The following is a 20450-nucleotide window of genomic DNA, read 5'->3' on the forward strand; positions in this document are numbered from 1 at the left end:
AAAAATTATTCATAAATCTAAGTTTTAATGCTCTATATTAACTTGGTTGTAATTTCAGTGTTTCCTGTACACACAAAGCTCCCATGAAAGACACATAGATCAATTAATCCAAACGAGGCAAGGTAAATAATTTATTCCCTATTTAGGACTTTCACTTCTGTAAATTCCTTATAATCGGCTTCTTTATCATGATTCTCATTAAAACTAGTTCACTCACATTTTCTTTTCTAAAACAGTGTTTAATGGATCCCATTTTAAGAATATTAATTAACCTTCTTAATCTTTTGCTAACGATGATCCAGAATATTATTAATATCAAGTATGTAAAATATTGCAATACGGATATTGATGTGTGTGGAGGCGGGAAGTGTATATGTATAAAGTCAGTAAGGTATCCACTGATTGTTCTTTATAATATTGCAATTAAATATTGAAATTTTGCTATCTCATTGTCTAACATAAAATAAAACCAGAAAAAGGTATGTTTTTCCCAAGCCAGTATTTTAAACTTCAACATTTGCAACATGTTGACTACTTCTGTTTTTATTTTTTGAGAGATATGAGTTGTTTTACCTTTTTTAACATATTGAGCTATAATTCATATTTTGTGAGGTTCTTATATTAGTAAAGTTTGTAATAAAATAAGGGCCATAAATCTTTCAGAATGAATGTACTACTTAATTGTTTAACATCTACAATCATGCTGTTAAGCTCAAGTTACTTTAGAGCTTTTGATTGATTTTCTAGTCTTAAAAAATTGTGGTGATTCAGTGTTTGATTTTCTTTGTTTTTCTGATAAATTATTTTCATTTGCTCTAGCTGAACTCTACAACAGCACCTAATTTATCAACTTTGCTACACTATATAACACCACTAGTTGGTAGTCAGAAGTGCTATTTTAACTCTGGTAGGATGTGCTATCACTTATTTGTGCTTTAAATTTGTCAACCATGAAAGAAAACAAATAAGAATGCAAAGAGATGTCTAAAGAAAACAGGGAGTAAATATTTTTTATACATGATGTTAAAAACTATTTTAAGAATGAAATGTATACCAACTGATTAGGTTCAGGTTCATTTTTTTTGAAAGAATACTTTTGGAAAGTATGCTTTATATTGCATCATATCAGAAGGCACATTATGTCTGAATGCCTCCTCTTTGTCAGGCAAAGATTAATCACTGGATATAAGTGGTGACAACTTATCCCTCTCTTGCAAATTTCCCCATGAAAGTTCCATCTAATGTGTTCAATCTTTGATAATAACCATCGAATCAATTACTTCATTAGGGCTTATAAAATAAGGATTTTTCAAATTCCATCATTCCTTCCTTATTTATTATCTAGAATTATTCAATAAAGAAGAGTATTTCTTCAACTTTTCTTTCATTATCATGAAATATAATTCACAATGAGGAGGTAAGACAAGTTCTCTTTAATTGCCATTTTCAAAATAAGAGACACTTTTATTTTTTACAAAATGATAACCTAAGTAAAAAAAAGTTTATATTATTAGTAAATTTATTATTTCCACAAAAATATTCAAAAGGAATATAAAATCATTGTGTATATTATAAAGTTAAATAGACTGATAATGCCCTTCAATCTATTTGCTTCTGTCTTAAATGGTCTTAGAGCTCAAAATGTGAAAACTATTCAAACTCAGATTTGCCTACAATTAGAATTCAGAAGTTATTATATTATACTATGTATAAAAGTATAAATATACTATCTTTTTTGGCTAATGGTGCTATTGGCAAAGTTGTGGCTAATAAATATGCTATTGAAATATGGGTTAATATTAATATATTCAAATAGAAGGGTATCTAAGAGAAAAGAGTAACTTATGCTTCCTGATTTCAAAAGTGAATTTATCAGGAACTTGTGACTTCTCTAATAACTGATGAAAAAACATTTGAGTCAGTATAACCGCAGCTGCTGAATGTAAGTAACCACAGCTGCTGAGTTCATAAAAGCCATTGAAATACAACGTTGCTAAAATTATTACACTAGCAATTAATCTTCAAATCTTTGGCAATAGAAAAACATTACATTTTAAGAATAAATATAACACATTTTAAAAATTTTGCTATGAAATTGCTATTGAATCTATGAAAAAATAATAAAGTTCTGGAACTTCAAAGCATGTCTAGGAAAAAAGATAAGTGAATATGTACCTAAAATTTAAAGAAAAATATGCAGCTCTTCTAGAAAAACACATATATAACTTTTATAGAACTAAAGCTAATTATAAATTGGATCAGTAACAATTGCCTCTCAAAACCTGCTACCACTTTTGAGCAGCAGCATTAGCCTCCTGCAACTGCTTTCTAGCTTGTCTCTGCTTTAAGTCTTCCTCCCCTGTTCTCTGAAAGCCATGAGCCACCAGAGTGATCTAGTTATTTTCATGGCTCACAGGGCTCATTATCTAGTCCACCTCCACCCCAGTTACTCTCAAGCCTCATATCCTGCCACCCTCCCTCTCCCTCACTGTGCTTGGGCCACATCTGCCTCATTGTTGTCTTTCCAATTGAAAAAGCAAGAATGGCCCATAAACATATGGAAGGATGATGTTCAGTCTCATTAGTAATAAAATAAAAAGAAAAAACACCCAGGTGCAGTGGCGCATGCATGTAGTCCCAGCTACTCAGGAGGCTGAGCTTGAGCCCAGGAGCTTGAGTCCAGCCTGGGTAACATAGTGAGACACTGTCTTTAAAAAAAATTTTAAATGCTAATTAAGACCACAATGAAATACCATTTCAACCCACCAGATTGGCAAAAATAAAGGCATCCAAAATTACCAAGTACTAGTAGGATTAAAAGAACATAGATATTACATATGGCTGCTATAAGAATAAACTAGTACAAACACAAAAACAAAACAGCTTGACATAACAATTCTATTTCTAAGCATATGTTCTAGAGAAATTCTTACACATATGCACCAGGAGATATATCCACAAATGTTCACAGTAGCACTGTTTCAATAGCCAAAAATCTGGAGTAACCCAATGTCCATCAACAGAGGAATGGATAATCAAATTGTGTTATATTTATATAATGAAATATTACACAGTAATAATAAAGAATGTAACTACAGCTAAACCAACAACCTGAATGAATCTTAGAAAACCAAAGCTAAAGGACAAAAGCAAGTCCTAGAATACCCTATGCAGTATGCTGTTTTTAAAAGTTCAAAAAATAAGTATTTTCACCTAGTTAGAATGGCTTTTATTAAAAAGTTCAAAAACAATAGATGCTGTTGTGGATGTAGAGAGAAAGGAACGCTTATACACTGTTAGTGAGACTGCAAATTAGTACAACCCTTACAGAAAACAGTATGGAGATTCCTCAAAGAATTAAAAGTAGACTTACCATTAGATCCAGCAATCCCACTATTGGGTATCTACCCAAAAGAAGAGAAGACTTTTCATCAAAAAGACACCTGCACTTGAATATTTATTGCAGCAAAATTCACAATTGCAAAGGTATGGAATCAACTCAAGTGCCCATCAGTTCATGAGTAGATTAATAAAATATGGTATATGCATAGCATGGAGTACTACTGAGCCATAAAAAAGGATGAGTTAATACCTTTGCAACAACCTAGATGGAACTTGAGACTATTCTCCTAAGTGAAGTATCTCAAGAACAGAGATACAAACACCACATGTACTCACTATTGTTAGGTTCGGAGCCAAGAGGGAGACACACATCAAGCCTCATGGTAGCAAAAATGTTGTTTATTTGACCATCTGGGTACAGATGAGTGCAGGCCAAAAGAGCATCCACCCCAAGGGAAGGGAAAGCCTTGGGTTTTATAAAGAGTTTTTCTGGGGGGACTGAGCAACTCCTGCAGAGATAGGGGAGGTGGGTAGCTTTATCCTTATCAGAAGGGATAGGAATGCTGGCATTGCTACAGCTGCCTGTGGTTGGAGTTAGATTTACAACCTCTGGACTCCTGCAGCTTTGGTTTCACAGGCTTGATGATCACTAAGTTTTCCGTTAACCACATTATGTCCTATACATACTTTTTGGGTTCCCACCCTAAGCCAACCTAACAACTATTAAATTGGAACTAACCAATGAGCACACATGTGCACAGAGGGATGGAAAGCTCAGTGGAAATCAACCAGGGAGGAGGGGTTAAAGCTTTGCATTCCTCACTGATTTTGTATACTTAATGTAAGGCTGGTGGCAGGCACCCCTCCCCTCCCTAATGGAAAAAGAAGAAGCCCACAAGACCTGCCGAGAACAATGCCTGTAAGGCCCAGCTAAGTTAAAGGATGACCACACCTGGATGGTTACCCTGATAAGAGTCTGAGTTCCTGGAGTCCACACATTCCACCAGCCCCTCCTATTTCTCAATACCCGCCCTAAAACTGCAACAAAGAAATTCCTCACTCTTCATGCCAAAATCTTCCCGCCGAAGGAACCCCCATCCCCCAGCCCTAAAAACATATATAAGCCCACTCAAAACTTCTGGGCGATGCGACTTCTCAGACCCCTCTCCCTGGGGACCTGAGAACCTCGCCCCGGCATCTCTCTCTTGGGACCCATTACCCTCACTCAGGAATGCTCCAATAAAGCCTCTTTACTTATCCCTTTCGACTCTGCTGGTCTTTCTTTCTCTGGTGCCGGCCAATCCAAAAAACCTTACACTTAATGCCTAAATTCTGGTTGGAGTTTTAAATATCTAACCTTTATAAATATTATGAGTTTCTTCATCCTTGATATGGTCATATTTACTTGCTTTACCACCATAATGTTTTTTATGCCATAACTGTGTTTGTTCCTGGCAGAGCAAATCCATAGTTGTAGCAACTCTCTGATCCCACCAGTATCGATGCCCAGGGCAGCTATTGTATATTGAATGTGTTAGCCTGGTAGTAGTTATGATGGCTGACCTTTAATGTAGCCTTAGAATCTAAGAGTTTAAGATATCATCATGAATTTAAGATATCCAGATACCAACATATTTAGATTAGCAATAAACACAAATTCCTCTTAGTCTTTTAATCAATATTTACCATAGAATGGGATGGCACTTTTGAGTAATACAGAAGAAGTGAACAACTTAATGAAAGACCAAATTACCTCATTCTTTTCCCAAAATTTTACTTAGCACATACTTTTAGTCTAGCTATAAAGAAAGTTCAAGTCTCTGAAGGATTACTGAGGAAAGAGGCTAAGGAGAAGGCTTCACAATTGACAATTGTAAAGTATTTAATGTCAAGAGTCTTTAGATTTTCTTAATTTTGCAAATATTTTATTAATTTATTTATCTATCTTCCAGGCTTCCCTATCTGTAGAATATATCAAGATACATATTTGTAATTAAGATTTGACTTTAGACAGAGGCAGATAAAGATGGCCAAATAGAACCCTCCAACGATTGTCCCCCATAGGAACATCAAATTGAACAACCATCTACATCAGAAAGAACCAAAAAGTCAGGTGAGCAATCACATTACCTGGTTTTAACATATTAACAAAGGACAAGGTGTTGAAGAGGGTAGGAAGGACAATCTCCCATTGTCTACACCACATCTCCTCTAGCCCCAGGCAGCACAGCTGGCAGAAAGAATCTGTGTGCTTATGGGAGGGAGAATGAGGTGTGTGGGGAACTTTCATTAGAACTCAGTTCCACCCTGTCACGGTGGAACACAACAATAAGCAGAATTCTACCAGTGCCCAAGGAGAGAGCATTTAGTACCATTTAGACGAGCCTTGGATCAGAGGGGAAGCCTCTACCCCAGTGGGGAAAACCCAGGTTCCACCGTGCTTCACCATCAGCTGACTAAAGTAAGTGGCCTAGGGCCCTGAATTAATTTGAATGGCAGTCAGAGTCAGACCATAGCAACCACAGTCCTTCAGCAATCCTTGGTGCTGTGCTGATCTGGGAGGCTGTGGGCTTAGAGTGTGACCTAGCAGGACACCAGGACACCAGCTGCAGAGACCACAGGAGTGCCTGCATCATCCTTCCTCCAACACCATGCAGTGTGGGCAAAAAGAGACTCCGTGCTTGGGGAAAGGAGAGGGAAGAGTCCAGAGGATTTTTGTATTACACCTGGACACCAACTTAGCCATAGTAAAATAAAGCAATGGGTAGAATCCTGAAGCCCCCAATTCTAAGACTTTGCTCCTGGACAGCATTTCTAAACCCACCTTGGGACAAAAAGGACTCTGCTACCCTGGTGGGATAGACTGAGTCTCAGGGGATTCACTACCTGCTGAATAAGTGGCCTCAGGCCTTGAATAAAGAGCAGGAGCAGCAGCCAGGCAGTGGCAGCTGCAGGCCTTGGTTGATACCTGTGCTGGTCTGGGAGGCCTTGGGTTTTGGGTATGTCCCAGTGCAGGGCCAGATGCAACAGTCACAGGAGTGCCTACATCAACCCTCCCCAAACTCCAGGAAGCCCAGAGTAGAAGGAGACTCCTTCTCCTGCTTGGGGGAAAGGGAATGAAGAGTCACAGTGTACCTGGGCTTAGGGTGCCCCCAAATGCGGAAATGACTGCAATGACCACACTCAAGCCCCTTTAAAATCCTTAGAAAGCCTTCTCAAAAAGGACAGGCATAAATAAGACCAGACTGTGAAGACTGGAATAAATACCAAATTCCTCCATGCCCAGACATTGACAAACATCCATAAATACCAAGAACATCCAGGAAAATATAACCTCACCAAATGATCTAAATAAGGCACCAGTGACCAATCCTAGAGTGACAAAGATGTGTGACCTCTCAAACAGGGAATTCAAAATACCTGTCTTGAGGAAGTTCAATGAACTTAAGATAACACAGAAAATGAATTCAGAATGTATCAAAGAAGTTTAACAAAGAGATTGAAATAATAATTTTTAAAAATCAAACAAATTTTGGAGCTGAAATATTCAATTGACAAACTGAAAAATGCATCAGAGTCTCTCAACAGGAGAATTGATCAAGCAGAAGAAAGAATTAGTGAGCCCAAGACAGGGTATTTAAAAATATACAGTTAGACTAGGGAAAAAAAGGAATAAAGAAAATGAAGTATGCCTACAAGATCTAAAGTGGAAATCTAAGAGTTATTGGCCTTAAAGAGGAGGTGGAGAGAAAGCCTGGGGTAAAGAGTTTATTCAAAGAAATAATAACAGAGAACTTTCCAAACCTAGAGTAAGATATCAATGTTTAGGTACAAGAAGGTCAAGGAACATCAAGCAGATTTATCTTAAGACTACCTCAAGGAATTTAATAATCAAACTCCCAAAGGTCAGGGATAAAGAACAGATCATAAAAGCAGCAAGGGAAAAGATACAAACAACATATAAAGGAGCTCCAATATGTCTGGCAGCAGACTTCTCCGTGGAAACCTTACAAGCCAGGAGAAAGTGGTATGACATATTCGAAGTGCTGAAGGAAAAAAACTTTAATCCTAAAATATTATATCCAGCGAACATATCCTTCAAACATGCAGGAGAAATAAAGACTTTCCCAGACAGACAAAGCTGATGGATTTTTGCCAACACCAGACCTGACGTACAGGAAATGCTAAAGAGAGTTCTTCAATTTGAAAGAACAATTTTACTGTTCTCTGTTATGTTAGCAAACAATAAGAAATCTTCTGAAGTATAAAACTCACTGGTAACAGTACATAGACAAATACAGAATATTCTAATACAGTAATTGTAGTGTGTAAACCATTCATATCCTCAGTAGGAAGACTAAAGGATAAACCTATTAAAAATAATAACTATAACTTTTTAAGACGGTAGTATAAAAAGATATGAACAAACAAAATGTCAAAAAGTGGGGGGAGATGGAGTTAAAGTGCAGAGTTTTTTCTTTTTTTATAATCAGAGTTAAGTTCTCGTCAATTTAAAACAATGGATTACAGATGTTATTTGCAAGCTACATACTCACCTCAAATCAAAAAACCTAGAACAGATATACAAAAAATAAAAAGCAAGAAATTAGAGCACATTACCAGAGAAAATCGCTTTCACACAAAGGAAGAGCGGAAGGAAAGAAGAAACGGAGGACTGAAAAACAGCCAGAAATTAAATAATAATAATATGGCAATGTAAGTCTTTATCTATCAATAATAACATTGAATGTAAATAAACTGAATTCTTCAGTCAAAAGACACAGAGTGGCTGAATGAATGAAAAAAAAGACCCAAACATGCACTGCCTATACGAAACTCATTTCATCTATAAAGACAAATATAGACTGAAAATAAAGGGATGTAAAAAGATATTTCATGCAAATGAACTCCAAAACAGAACAGCAATAGCTATATTTATATCAGATTAAATAGATTTTAAGACAAAAAACTGTATAAAGAGACAATGAAGGTCATCATATAATAACAAAGGAATTAGTTCAGAAAGAGAATATAACAATTGTAATTATATATGCACTCAATGCTGGAGCACCCAGATACGTAAAGCAGATATTATTAGAGCTAAAGAGAGAGATAGACCTCAATAAGTAATAGATGGAGACCTAAACATCCACTTTCAGCACTGGATAGATCATCCAGATAGAAAATCAATGAAGAAACATTGGACATAATCTGAACTATAGACCAAATGGACCTAATAGGTATTCCAGAACATTTCATCCAACAGCTGCAGAATCACATTCTTCTCCTCAGCACATGGAACATTCTCAAGGAGAGACTACTTGTTAGGCCACAAAACAAGTCTTAAAAAATTCAAATCATATCAAGTATTTTCTCTGAGCACAATGGAATAAAACTAGAAATCAACAACAAAAGCAACTTTGGAAATTAAACAATATGCTCCTGAATGACCAGTGGGTCAATGAAGAAATTGAGAAGGAAACTAAAAAATTTCTCGAAACTAATGCAAATGTACACACAACATACCAAACCTAGTGGATACAGCTAAAGCAGCACTAGGAGGAAAGTTTACAGCAATAAGCACCTACATCAAGAAAAGTAGAAAATTTTCAAATAAACAGCCTAATGATGCATCTTAAAGAACTAGAAAAGCAAGAACAAATCAAACTCAAAATTAGAAGAAAATAAATAATAAAGATCAGAGCCAAAAAAAAAAAAAAAAAAGAAGGAAAGAAATTGAAACCAAAGATACAAAAGATCAACAAAACAAAAAGTTGGTTTTCTGAAAAGATAGACAAAACTGCTAAACCTTTAGGCAGGCTAAGGAGAAAAGAGAGAAGACCCAAATAAATAAAATAGAGATTAAGAAGGAGGCATTATAATTGATACTGCACAAATTCACAGGACCATTAAAAACTACCATGAGCAACTATATGCAAATAAATTGGAAAACCCAGAAGAAATGGATAAATTCTTAGACACATAAAACTTACTAAGATTGAACCAGGAAGAATCCCAAAACCTGAACAGACCAATAACAAGTAATGAGACAGAAGCTGTAATAAACCATACGATCATTTCAACTGATGCTGAAAAAGCATTCAATAAAATTCAACATCTCTTCATGATAAAAAAAACTCTTAAAAAACTGGGTGTAAAAGGAACATACCTCAATATGATGAAAGCCATATATGAAAGATCCATAGCTAGTATCCATACCAAATAAGGAAAAACCAAAAGGCTTTCCACTAAGATCTAGAACAAGACAAAGATGCCCACTTTCACCAAGGTTATTCAAGACAGTACTGGAAGTTCTAGCTAGAGTAATCAGACAAGAGAAAGAAATACAAGGCATCCAAATTGGAAAGGAAGAAGTTAAACTATGCTGCTTGCAGAAGATATGATATTATATTTAGAGAAACCTATCTGAACTCCCATATTTATTATAGCACTATACACAGTAGCCAAAATTTGGAATCAACGTAAGTGTTCATCAACAGATAAAGAAAATGTGGTACATATACACAATGGAATATTATTCAGCCATATAAAATGAAACCTTGTCATTTGCAAAACCATGGATAGAACTGGAGGGCATTATTTTAAGTGAAATAAGCCAGGTATAGAAAGACAAATATCACATGTTCTCACTCATATGTGGGAACAAAAAAAAAATTGGTGATGATGGTTACCAGAGGCTCAAAAGGGTAGTGTGGAGGGGAGGATAAAGAAGGGTTAGTTAATGAGTACAAAAATAAAGTTACTAAAAATAAGATCTAATGTTTGGTAAGACAATAGGGAGACTATAATTAATAATTTATTGTATACTTCAAAATAACTAGAGGAATGGATTTGGATGTTCCCAGCACAAAGAAATGATAAATGTTTGTGATGATGGATATCCCAATTACTCTGATTTGATCATTACACATTGTATGCTTGTATCAAAGTATCACATATACTCCATAAATATGTACAACTATTATGTACCCATAAAAATTAAAAATTAATTTTAATACTTTAGTTTCTAGGTTGACAAGTCATAAAATTACAAAAAAGAATATTTTACCAATTACTTTTGCCTAGCAAGAGATCTTTTTTCTTTTCCTATAAAAAGAAGCTATGCGGAAAATAAAACCTCTATGGAGAAAACCTACTGAATCTCATAGCACAAGCAATCCCAAAATCAATGATTTACCCTTGCTCTATGAGTGTGTCATACATGCATGAACTAGTATTCATTAACATGTTTAAGTTCCAGTTTAGTACCTTTCTAAAAATGCAATCTTTGGAAAAATAATTACCTCTCTGGGCCTCAATTTCCTAAACTATTAATATAAAATTAGTTCAATAGTAATACTCATATCACAGGGTTATTCTGAGAATTAAGTGAGATAATGTATATAAAGTACTTAGTACAAAGCCTATTACAGGGAGCACAAAGAGTATCAAAATCATCACCATCATCATCATAAATACAGATTAAGAAGATGACACTAGGTATACTCTAAGATTTAGAGAACTGTAAATGGTAAAAGATAAAATAACAATTTTAAAAGAGATCTAAGTAAAGCTATCTGATTGACATAGCTTAGTTGATAATGAATGATGGCAGAATCAGTAACACAGCAATTCATATAATTCTAGTAATATAAAAATTACACCACTGTTTTGAGATGAAAGGAATTCTTTTTATAGGTTCCAGTTTTCAAAACCAATTTTCAGTTACAAACATCCTATTTTGCTCCTTCATTTCCAGATCATGATTTTCTTATAGATCCTAGCTTTTCATACATTTACTTTTGAATTTAGAAGTCTCTGATCAAAACATTCCATATAAATCAGGGTAGGTAGTTCTGTGATGCAAAAACTTAAGGGACCAAGAATTGTATAGTCATTAAAGAGATTAGGAATATATGTTATTAGCCTCCCATCAACTTGCAAATTGCCTATTCCTTCTAGTCTTTCATTTCTTCTTTCTTAAAGGTGAACATTGACCTAAGGAAACAAATAAAAAATACTGAAAGGTGCTTTAAGAATGCACTATTGGATGCTGAATCAAAGAATTGCCATACCAAAATAACTGACATTGAAAAATACCTCTTGAAATTATTTTCCAAAGAAGATATTTCAATCCTTTAAAGTCCTAACATATATGATAATTATGGGCAATATATTTTACTGAATTGAACTAGAGAAAAAATTCCAAATTATTCAGGGCGAACAATTAAGGAAAATTTGACTTTTCTGTTTCAAAATGTTAATTTTATAAACAAAAGTTGCATTAAAAAAATACCCTTCTCTCTGACTCATGCTTTATTGTTCTGCAGCTATCTTTATATTCTCCAAAACCATCATGCTGCAGTAGTTTACTGTGGTCTTTGTTCTGCAAGCAGCCAATTCTACCATGGATCGAAAATTCCATCTTGATTATTTAAGAAATTTGCTTATCTGAATTTAAACTGACATTTCTGAGGTAATGTGCTCAATTGCTAGAGTGGATCAAAAAACTACTTCAAATGTAGGGGTTCAGTAATTATAAGTATTAGATGTTAACATTGAATTTGAATTAATGAAAAGAAAAATAATAAAATGACAACTAAATCTTTTTTGGTAATTAAAAATGATTTTTATGGTAAGAAAAAAACTTGATTATGTAGAATTACTGGAAGACTGAAAACCCAATTTTACGTTTCACAATAACAATCAATACTCTTAACAGCCAAGCTCTGTTCTACACTATCTGTGGCAGAGACCACTAAATTTACCCTGGTATCTCTTCTTACTTTTTTTTTTTTTTTGAGACAGAATGTCGCTTTGTTGCCCTACTAGAGTGAGTGCCGTGGCATCAGCCTAGCTCACAGCAACCTCAAACTCCTGGGCTTAAGCGATCCTACTGCCTCAGCCTCCCCAGTAGCTGGGACTACAGGCATGCGCCACCATGCCCGGCTAATTTTTTCTATATATATTTTAGTTGGCCAGATAATTTCTTTCTATTTTTAGTAGAGATGGGGGTCTCGCTCTTGCTCAGGCTGACTCCTGACCTTGAGCAATCCACCCGCCTTGGCCTCCCAGAGTGTTAGGATTACAGGCATGAGCCACTGAGCCCGGCCTCTTCTTGCTTTTTTTCTTCACAAGTAGAATCCCCAAAGTTTTATTAGACACATGGCTACTCAGTTAAGAGACTAGAATATATTAACCTGTTTGTCTCAGAAATTAATTAAAAGAGATGAAAAATTTTTGGTTAAGACTTTATTGGCTCTCATTTCATTCAAACTAATAAATTAGTAAGGATATTTCCAAAGCTAACATTGTCCCACAGTTTTCTAACCTTTTGTACAAAAATAGCAAATTTTACACCATCTCTTTCCAAGCAACATGCTGTAAGTTTTCTTAGTCTAGAGGACGTGTTGTCACTGAATGATTACTAACAAATACAAACATAAAAACGAAAAATAAAATTTTTTAAGGAAATAGATAAAAACAGTAGTTAAATAAAATTGATATTATTCAATTAAAAGCAACCTCCTCGCATGGAACTTGCTGTAAATTTTTTTCAATATCTAATTTCCATTAGAAAAGAAATGAAAATGTCTGCATAAGAATTAATTTTCCATGATCCTTTAATGATTATGGGGATGATAAAAATTTCTATTAACTGTATTCTGCTTACTAGACTTTTTGACAAGGATAGAATTAAAATCTATGCTTAGAAACAACTTATTGGGGAAGCCACCAAATCCATATCCCATATAAAAAAAAAAAAATAGCCACATGTACCTAAACCCACACCCATAAGCATGCATGTACTTCTGACCAAGAAGGATATAGGCCTTCTTGTTGGGAAGACCAGTATAGTATAAAGGAGTTTGGATGACACACCTAAGATTTTTAGAAGCCTCCTCTTTAAAAATACATAAAACCTTAAAATAATTCTATATTTTCTATACACAATTTTATAACAATTCAACCTCTAATTTAGGAATAATATGGGAATACTTTAATAATTGCTATGTATCAGAATTATAAAGTATAAAGTTATCTGGTTTGTGATCATTCAAATGCATATGTCAACATGTAGTTATATTTACATTCTGTCTGGCATCTTAGCTCTTCTGATTGAAGAACTTCCTGTAACAATGTTGTAGAATAAGTCTGCAGGCAATAAATTCTGGTTTTATTTAAGAAAGACTTCTTCATTTTGCAAGATACTTTGCTGAGTATAGAATTCAAGGTTTCCAGTTTTTTTACATTCAGCACTTTAAAGTTATCATTCCATTGTCTTCTGATTTGAATGGCTTCTGAGGAAAAGGCTGCTCTAATACTTAACTTTGTTTCCTTATATGTAGTGTGGGTTCCCCCTCCCCATGGCTACCTTCAGTATTGCAGTCTTTTATTTTCAGTTTCGATATTTAATACCTATGTGTGTTTATTTTTTAGGGGAAGATGGGTGGAAATTTATCTAGTGTGGTGTTAATTAAGCTTTGTGGATTCCAATTACACAACTGTTAGACTGGTACATTTTGTCTCACAATCTTGGATGCTTTGTTCTATTTGTTTTTATTAATACTTATTTTCACCTTGTGTTTCAATTTGGGTAACTTTTACTCTATCTTCAATTTCACTAATTCTTTCCTTGGCTAACTCTACTTATTAACTTGTTAAAGATATTCTTTATCTCTGTTACTGTGTTTATTTCTAGCACTTTCATTTTATTCATTCTTATGGTTTCCATATCTCTGTTGAAATTAACCATCTAACTTTGCATATTGTTCTTTTCCATCAGAACTTTTAAAATAAAAAATCATAATTATTTTAAATTTCCTATTATAACATCTAGGTCATATTTTAGTCTGGTTCTGTTGATTGTTTTGTCTCTTGGAGTGATATCTTTTCTCGAATTTTCATATACCTTGTAATGTTTTATTGAGAGCTGAACATCTTATACCAAGCAGTAGAAGCTAAGGAAGTTTTAAAGCTTAGAAATGGGCATAACTTTCTTTGAGATAGGCCTTTAGGGGTTTGTGTTCATTAAGTTAGGAATTTGGCTGAAATAGAGTCCACAAATTTTTGTTGCACCACAGGTTTCAAATTCCTCTGCAGAATCCTTTTGTTTGAGTGGGGGCTATAGATGCCTTTTATTTAGGGTAGGGGTGAGTTTTGAGTTTTGTGACACTCCTCCTCTCAAAGTGACTATATTCCTCTCTCCCAGGTCTCCACCACAAAGAGAGTTTTTAAATACTCTCCTCAGGTGAGGGTCCACGGAGAAAAAGCCTTTAAGAGGGTAAGAACTCGCCTCATTATCTGTGGCCTTCACTCTCTAGCAGCCCAGTCTTAGCCTTGATCAATTTATTAACTATTCTAGATGAAGTCTTACCAATGCCTAGATGCATCTGCCCCAGGTAAGCACATGCTTGTGTTTTGTTATTTTTCTGTAGGCACCTTTATCTCCTTAGATTTTACCGAGTTTTTGCTCTGCAATCTCATCTCTGGTAGGTTCAAAAAAAGTCACAAATTTGTAGTTTGTCTGCTTTCTATTATTGTTGTAAGAATAGAAAAAATGCCCTTTCAAGCTCTCTGCATACTGATTACAATGGTCTTCCTTCTTTTATTCCAAGTATAGCCACCATTACGTATAGACTTCTAATATTCCGATTTATCTAATCCAAGGAAAAGAACATCATTTTTGCCTCGGTGTCTGACTCTCCTGGTACTACATTTTGCCTTTACCAGGGAGATAACAGTACGATGACTGTTCAGTTTTGGTACAAGGGGATGAAGAGAATGGCATTGTTATTGAGAATCCTATAAAAATTACACAAAATAATGGGATCTACTACTTCCTGAGTGCTATTTTAAGTGTTTTGTGTATCTGGGAAGACAAAAATCAATATATGTGACCTATAGAGGATATTTCCTTATCTTGGTAAACAAAGACATACGTTAATAATAGTTTAGGGCTTAAATGATGAAAGAATATGATTTTAAATATCAAACTTGATTTTGTTTAGATTTCACTTTCTCACAGAAAAGTCTGATTTAACAAAACAATAAGTTGAAGAAACTACAACTATTTTGTTACTTTAAAAAAAGTAAAATTTCAAACATTGCTAAGTCTGAAATTATGAGAAATATAATTTCTGCTTTAAAGATTTCTCCAGTAGAACCTAATTTAGCTCAATTTTTAAGTGTTTCTCATGTACTCAAACTGTCTTAATTGCATACATTCAGTACAAACATTTACAAAATGATCTAATTCATGAAAAAAATTTTCTTCAGCAATTAAGTGAAAAGTACATATATTCAGATATAAATTCACAAGATACATAACTAGAGTACATATTCCCATTTTACCACGTATACTGCAGTGAGACTTTCTACACATCTCTCTCCCCACTAAACTGAATTCCTTCAAAACAGGGACTATTTTTATTCATCTCTACATTCCAAAACCTATTCCAATGTTGCCATATTGGAGGCAAATAATGTTGGATAGTTGAGCATAAATAAAAGTGAAAAATACCAGAGGATCAACACAAATACTTCATGGAGAGGGTGAGCTTTGGAGCGGGCATTGAACAAAGGATTTAAATGAAGGTAGTTCCGGAAATGAGGGAAACAGGAATTTCAAAATGCCTCTACCCAAAAAGCTAATAGCAAAAATATTTTGAAGTATTTTTTTTTAAATCAACTCAATCAATACTTATAGTTGCTTTAAATGTAAAATACTTCTTTAAAAGTAAAGCAATATTCATTAGTAAAAAGTACTAAGGGTACAATTAGCAAATCAGTACTGGTGCCAAAACAAAACACAACACCTTCTCTGCCCTTGAATAACTCAGAATCTTGTAACAGAATACAGGAAAAAACATGCTTCAGTTTCTTCTAACATCAACAATTTCTTCCTGAATCCTGCATTCACATTAAATTATCACCATCTTTTCCTTTAACTTTTTTGGCAGAGACATAGGTCTTTAACAGAGTAAAACTTCCAAATTAATTACCTATATTCATTTGCACCACTTTTTCACCCACTTTCCCTCCCAAACTGCAATTTGGTTTCTACCCTCTCATATTTTATAGAAGAGGCTCTAGAAAAGGTCTTGAAACACTGACCAATGCCCAACTCTTTAGCACTTAGCCCTCTTCATCCACTCCCTGAACAACCAGCACCACCCTCTCCCATCACCTTGAAACTCTTCTTTACAGCACTTCTGATTGTCTCACTTTCTGACTGCAGATCACTCTTGCTAAAATTCTTTCAAGGATTTTCCCATCTCCAAATATGTGTTAATTGTAGGTATTTCCCAGGATTCTACCTTCAGGCATCTTTCCTTTCTGCTTTATCAATGCTCCCTACAAATCTCTGACTCCCATGGTTTCCTCTCTCACAAATGTGCTGCTGTTTGTCAAATCCTTTTTTATTAAATCTATATCTGAATTCTCTCCTATGCTTATTTAGTCTAAATTCCCACTAGACATTTCCAAGTAGATATTCCAGGTGCACCTCAAATAATTTCATTGGCACCTCAAATTAATATTATTTCATGGTTACTACAAATTAATATAGCAAATTGATCTCTTCCCCTCCCCACCATCAAAAATAAAACCCAAAGTCTTTCTTTTGACTTTCACATTTTAGTTACTACAACGTCATCCATACACCATTTATAAGAGTGAAAAAGAAAGAAGATATAGTGTATTGGCTGATGGGATGAGAACACCATGTGGCATGTATACTGCAGTAAGTTACAAAAAACAAGCTGATAACCGCTGACACACAGCACCTGTACATAAGTAACATTAACACTTTGCAGCAGATACCACTTGTGGTTACTGCCTCATATGGATGCACTCATTTGCATCCTTTATATTTGTACAAAATTGGCTATACAATTTCGGTGCTGGCCTCTGTCTTTTTAAAAGCCCAAATCATTAAAAGTCTGCTTCAGTATCAGTTCTCACATCCCTGAACTTGTGCAAGATTAATAATTTTTTTTTAATCTACTTGGCATCAAGTAGACTGATAGACTTGGTGTCAAGTCAGACTTCTTTGTATCTGAATATTTACTTTCAAATAAGAGCAAGCTTTCTAAATGTAGCTCTAAATCTAACTTGGAATGAAAAATCTCTAAATGCATGCTCTAAATATAGAAATGTTATTAGTTCAACTACATGTACATCTTTATAATTACAAAAATAAAATGTTATAATAATTGATACACTGTGAAAGCTGTTTAAGTATAAAAATAATTCAAAACTTAGTTAAGTAAATAAGTAGTGAAACAGACTGACAGTTAAAATACAAATATGAAGAAAGTATGTGTTACTAGAAAACTTTAGGAAGAATGTTATCTTCTTTTCATGCAACGAATATTCATAACAATTTAAATACTAAGGCAAAAAGTAGAGATTAAATCATATTAAGACAAATTTGGGAGAATTGTGTGGTACACTGGAGTGAGTAAAAAGTAAAAGTGAAGCCTAGTTGTTTTAGGACTGTCTGGGGAAATAACACTGGAGTCTATCTTCTCACAGTACTATTTCCTTAAAAACTACATAGTTAAGAAAAGTGTGGAATGTTTTATCTGCCTAGTTTGCTATGAAAACCCTAATTGTTGGGACTTCACTTAGACTGCGGAGCCATTTGCTGGTATGCAAGCCCTGGACCTGTGTAACTAAAATGAAATAGAAGATAGGTGGAAGACTAAGATTATGGCTCCTCAGTACCAAGATGACTCTGTATAAGAAAGGGAAAACGAACTGGAGAGTTTCTTTAGCTGGTATAGATGAAGAGAAGGTAAGATCTTATCTGTTACAGAAAACATTTATAGTTATTTTAATAAATATACAGGTGGTCCCTGAATTATGGTAGTTCAACTTAAGACTTTCTGACTTCAGGATGGGGCGAAAGCAATATACATTCAGTAGGAATCATACTTCAAGTACCCATACAACCATTCTGTTTTTTACTTTTGGTATGGTATTCAATAAATTACATGAGATTGTCAACACTTTATTTTAAAATAAGCTTTGTGTAAGTGATTTTGCACAACGTTGGCTAATATAAGTTTTCTGAGCATGTTTAAGGTAGGCTAGGCTAAGCTATAATGTTTGGTAGGTTAATTGTATTAAATGCATTTTCAATTTAAGATATTTTCAACTTACAGTAGATTTATTGGGGCATAGCCCCATCATAAATCAAGGAGCATCTGCATGCTCAAAAAAAACTTTTTTATAAAGATGTGAGAATGAACATTAAAACTGAAAAATAGACAATTAATAGTAAAAGAGAGGAAACTATCAATTTTGTAAGTGTTGGCTAAAATTACAATAAAATATGAAACTATAGGGTTACATAGGAAAATATAATCTAACGAGAATGCCTGTAAATTACCAAAGTAAATAGTTAAGGACTGTTAAGAATTTTTCATATTCTGACCAATGAACTTATGTTATGGTTCATGACTCCATGCCCCTGGAATAGTGCACATTATTCAGCAGAACATTCATGCCTGGGGAGCAGCTGCAGCACAGAGTGAGGAGCCCATTCCTTTACCCAGATAGCCTGAGTTTAAATTTTAGTTCTGCTTCTTACTTAGGCCAGTTATTTAACTCCTTCTTTCTTAGTTTCCTCATCTGTTAAAGGGTGAAAATAATAGATCTTATTAATAGAGTTTATGAAAACTAAATAAGGTTCCTGATTATAAAGCACTTAGAACAGTTTCAAGCACACAGTAAGAGACCAATAAATGTTAGCTCTTCTTAATTATCTGGGGTCAATAAAACATAACCTAGAACGTACATTTACATTGTTCGTGGCTAACACTTTTATATGTCTCAATAATTTGAAAATCTATATTTTCCCCAATTTTTATAAGATTCATTCCTGAGAAAAATAATATGAAATGTTAACTACTTGTCTCCTATAAGTTAAAACACAAATGTAAATTATATACATATGTGTCTGGTATTTTATAAAATGTTAAATTTCGTGACATATTCAATTGTATAAATTGCACTTAAAGTAGTCATAATAACATAAATTACAGGAGTAAAACAAATATATTTTGGATGAAATTGAGAGTGTTCCATGTTATCTTACTAAATTTAATGAATATATTAAGATAAAACTATTTGGCTCATTTAAAATTTGTTTAAGGTAAAACTGAAATGTGTTGTGTTAAATGAAACAAAAATTTTAAATAAAAGCTTATGGTGTCTGTAGTACTAAATGAAATTTAATGTTGTTTCCTTTAGGCTCAGTAGCAACATTTTTTTTTTTTTTTTTTTTTTGAGACAGAGTCTCACTCTGTTGCCCAGGCTAGAGTGAGTGCCGTGGCGTCAGCCCAGCTCACAGCAACCTCAAACTCCTGAGCTCAAGGGATCCTCCTGTCTCAGCCTCCCGAGTAGCTGGGACTACAGGCATGCACCACCATGCCCGGCTAATTTTTTTTTTTTCTATATATATTTTTAGCTGTCCATATAATTTCTTTCTATTTTTAGTAGAGATGGGGTCTCGCTCTTGCTCAGGCTGGTCTCGAACTCCTGAGCTCAAACGATCCGCCCACCTCGGCCTCCCAGAGTGCTAGGATTACAGGCATGAGCCACTGCGCCCAGCCAATAAGTAGTTATTAATACATGCATTTTCAGTATAACTCTAAAGACATTTGAACATTTTTTTTTTTTTTTAAAGATCGTTTTTTAGGTTACCTGAGAACTGATCATACGCTGAGAAGAGCGGGCAATATTGGCAGGCAGACCAAAGAAACTAGGTTTGTCGTCCTCTGGAAGCTTCTCAATGACAGCACGGTAGTCCTTAATATAAAGAAGTGAAAAACAGTTTTTCACTAAAGATTAAACTTACAACCACTGCAATCAGAAAGAATGGATACTGTGAAGTATTTATTATTCATATTTTATATTTTTTAGGTAAATTGCACTTTTTCTCTGTATTTTAACTCAGTTACCCATGGGAAATATTCTATCATGAATACGTCTTCGAAGTTCAATTATTTGATACTATATTTTCTTATCCTTACTTCCTACATACAAAGGGACCCTGCATTGTTTAAAACAGACATATTTAAATGGCCATGCCTACAATG

The 20450-nt window shown here is 34.4% G+C and overlaps 1 protein-coding gene across 2 annotated transcripts in view; it reads right to left on the minus strand.

Moving 5' to 3' along the window:
• Window positions 1-20450, minus strand: part of DYNC2H1 (dynein cytoplasmic 2 heavy chain 1) — a 285364-nt gene that overhangs the window by 77680 nt on the left and 187234 nt on the right. For both annotated transcript variants that reach the window (XM_069469002.1, XM_069469003.1), the window contains one exon: window positions 20056-20160. In XM_069469002.1, the coding sequence (XP_069325103.1) occupies window positions 20056-20160 (105 nt within the window). The remainder of the gene's footprint in view (window positions 1-20055; window positions 20161-20450) is intronic.

The sequence above is a fragment of the Eulemur rufifrons genome, chromosome 6, assembly GCF_041146395.1.
Source record: "Eulemur rufifrons isolate Redbay chromosome 6, OSU_ERuf_1, whole genome shotgun sequence".
Taxonomy (NCBI): Eukaryota; Metazoa; Chordata; class Mammalia; order Primates; family Lemuridae; genus Eulemur; species Eulemur rufifrons.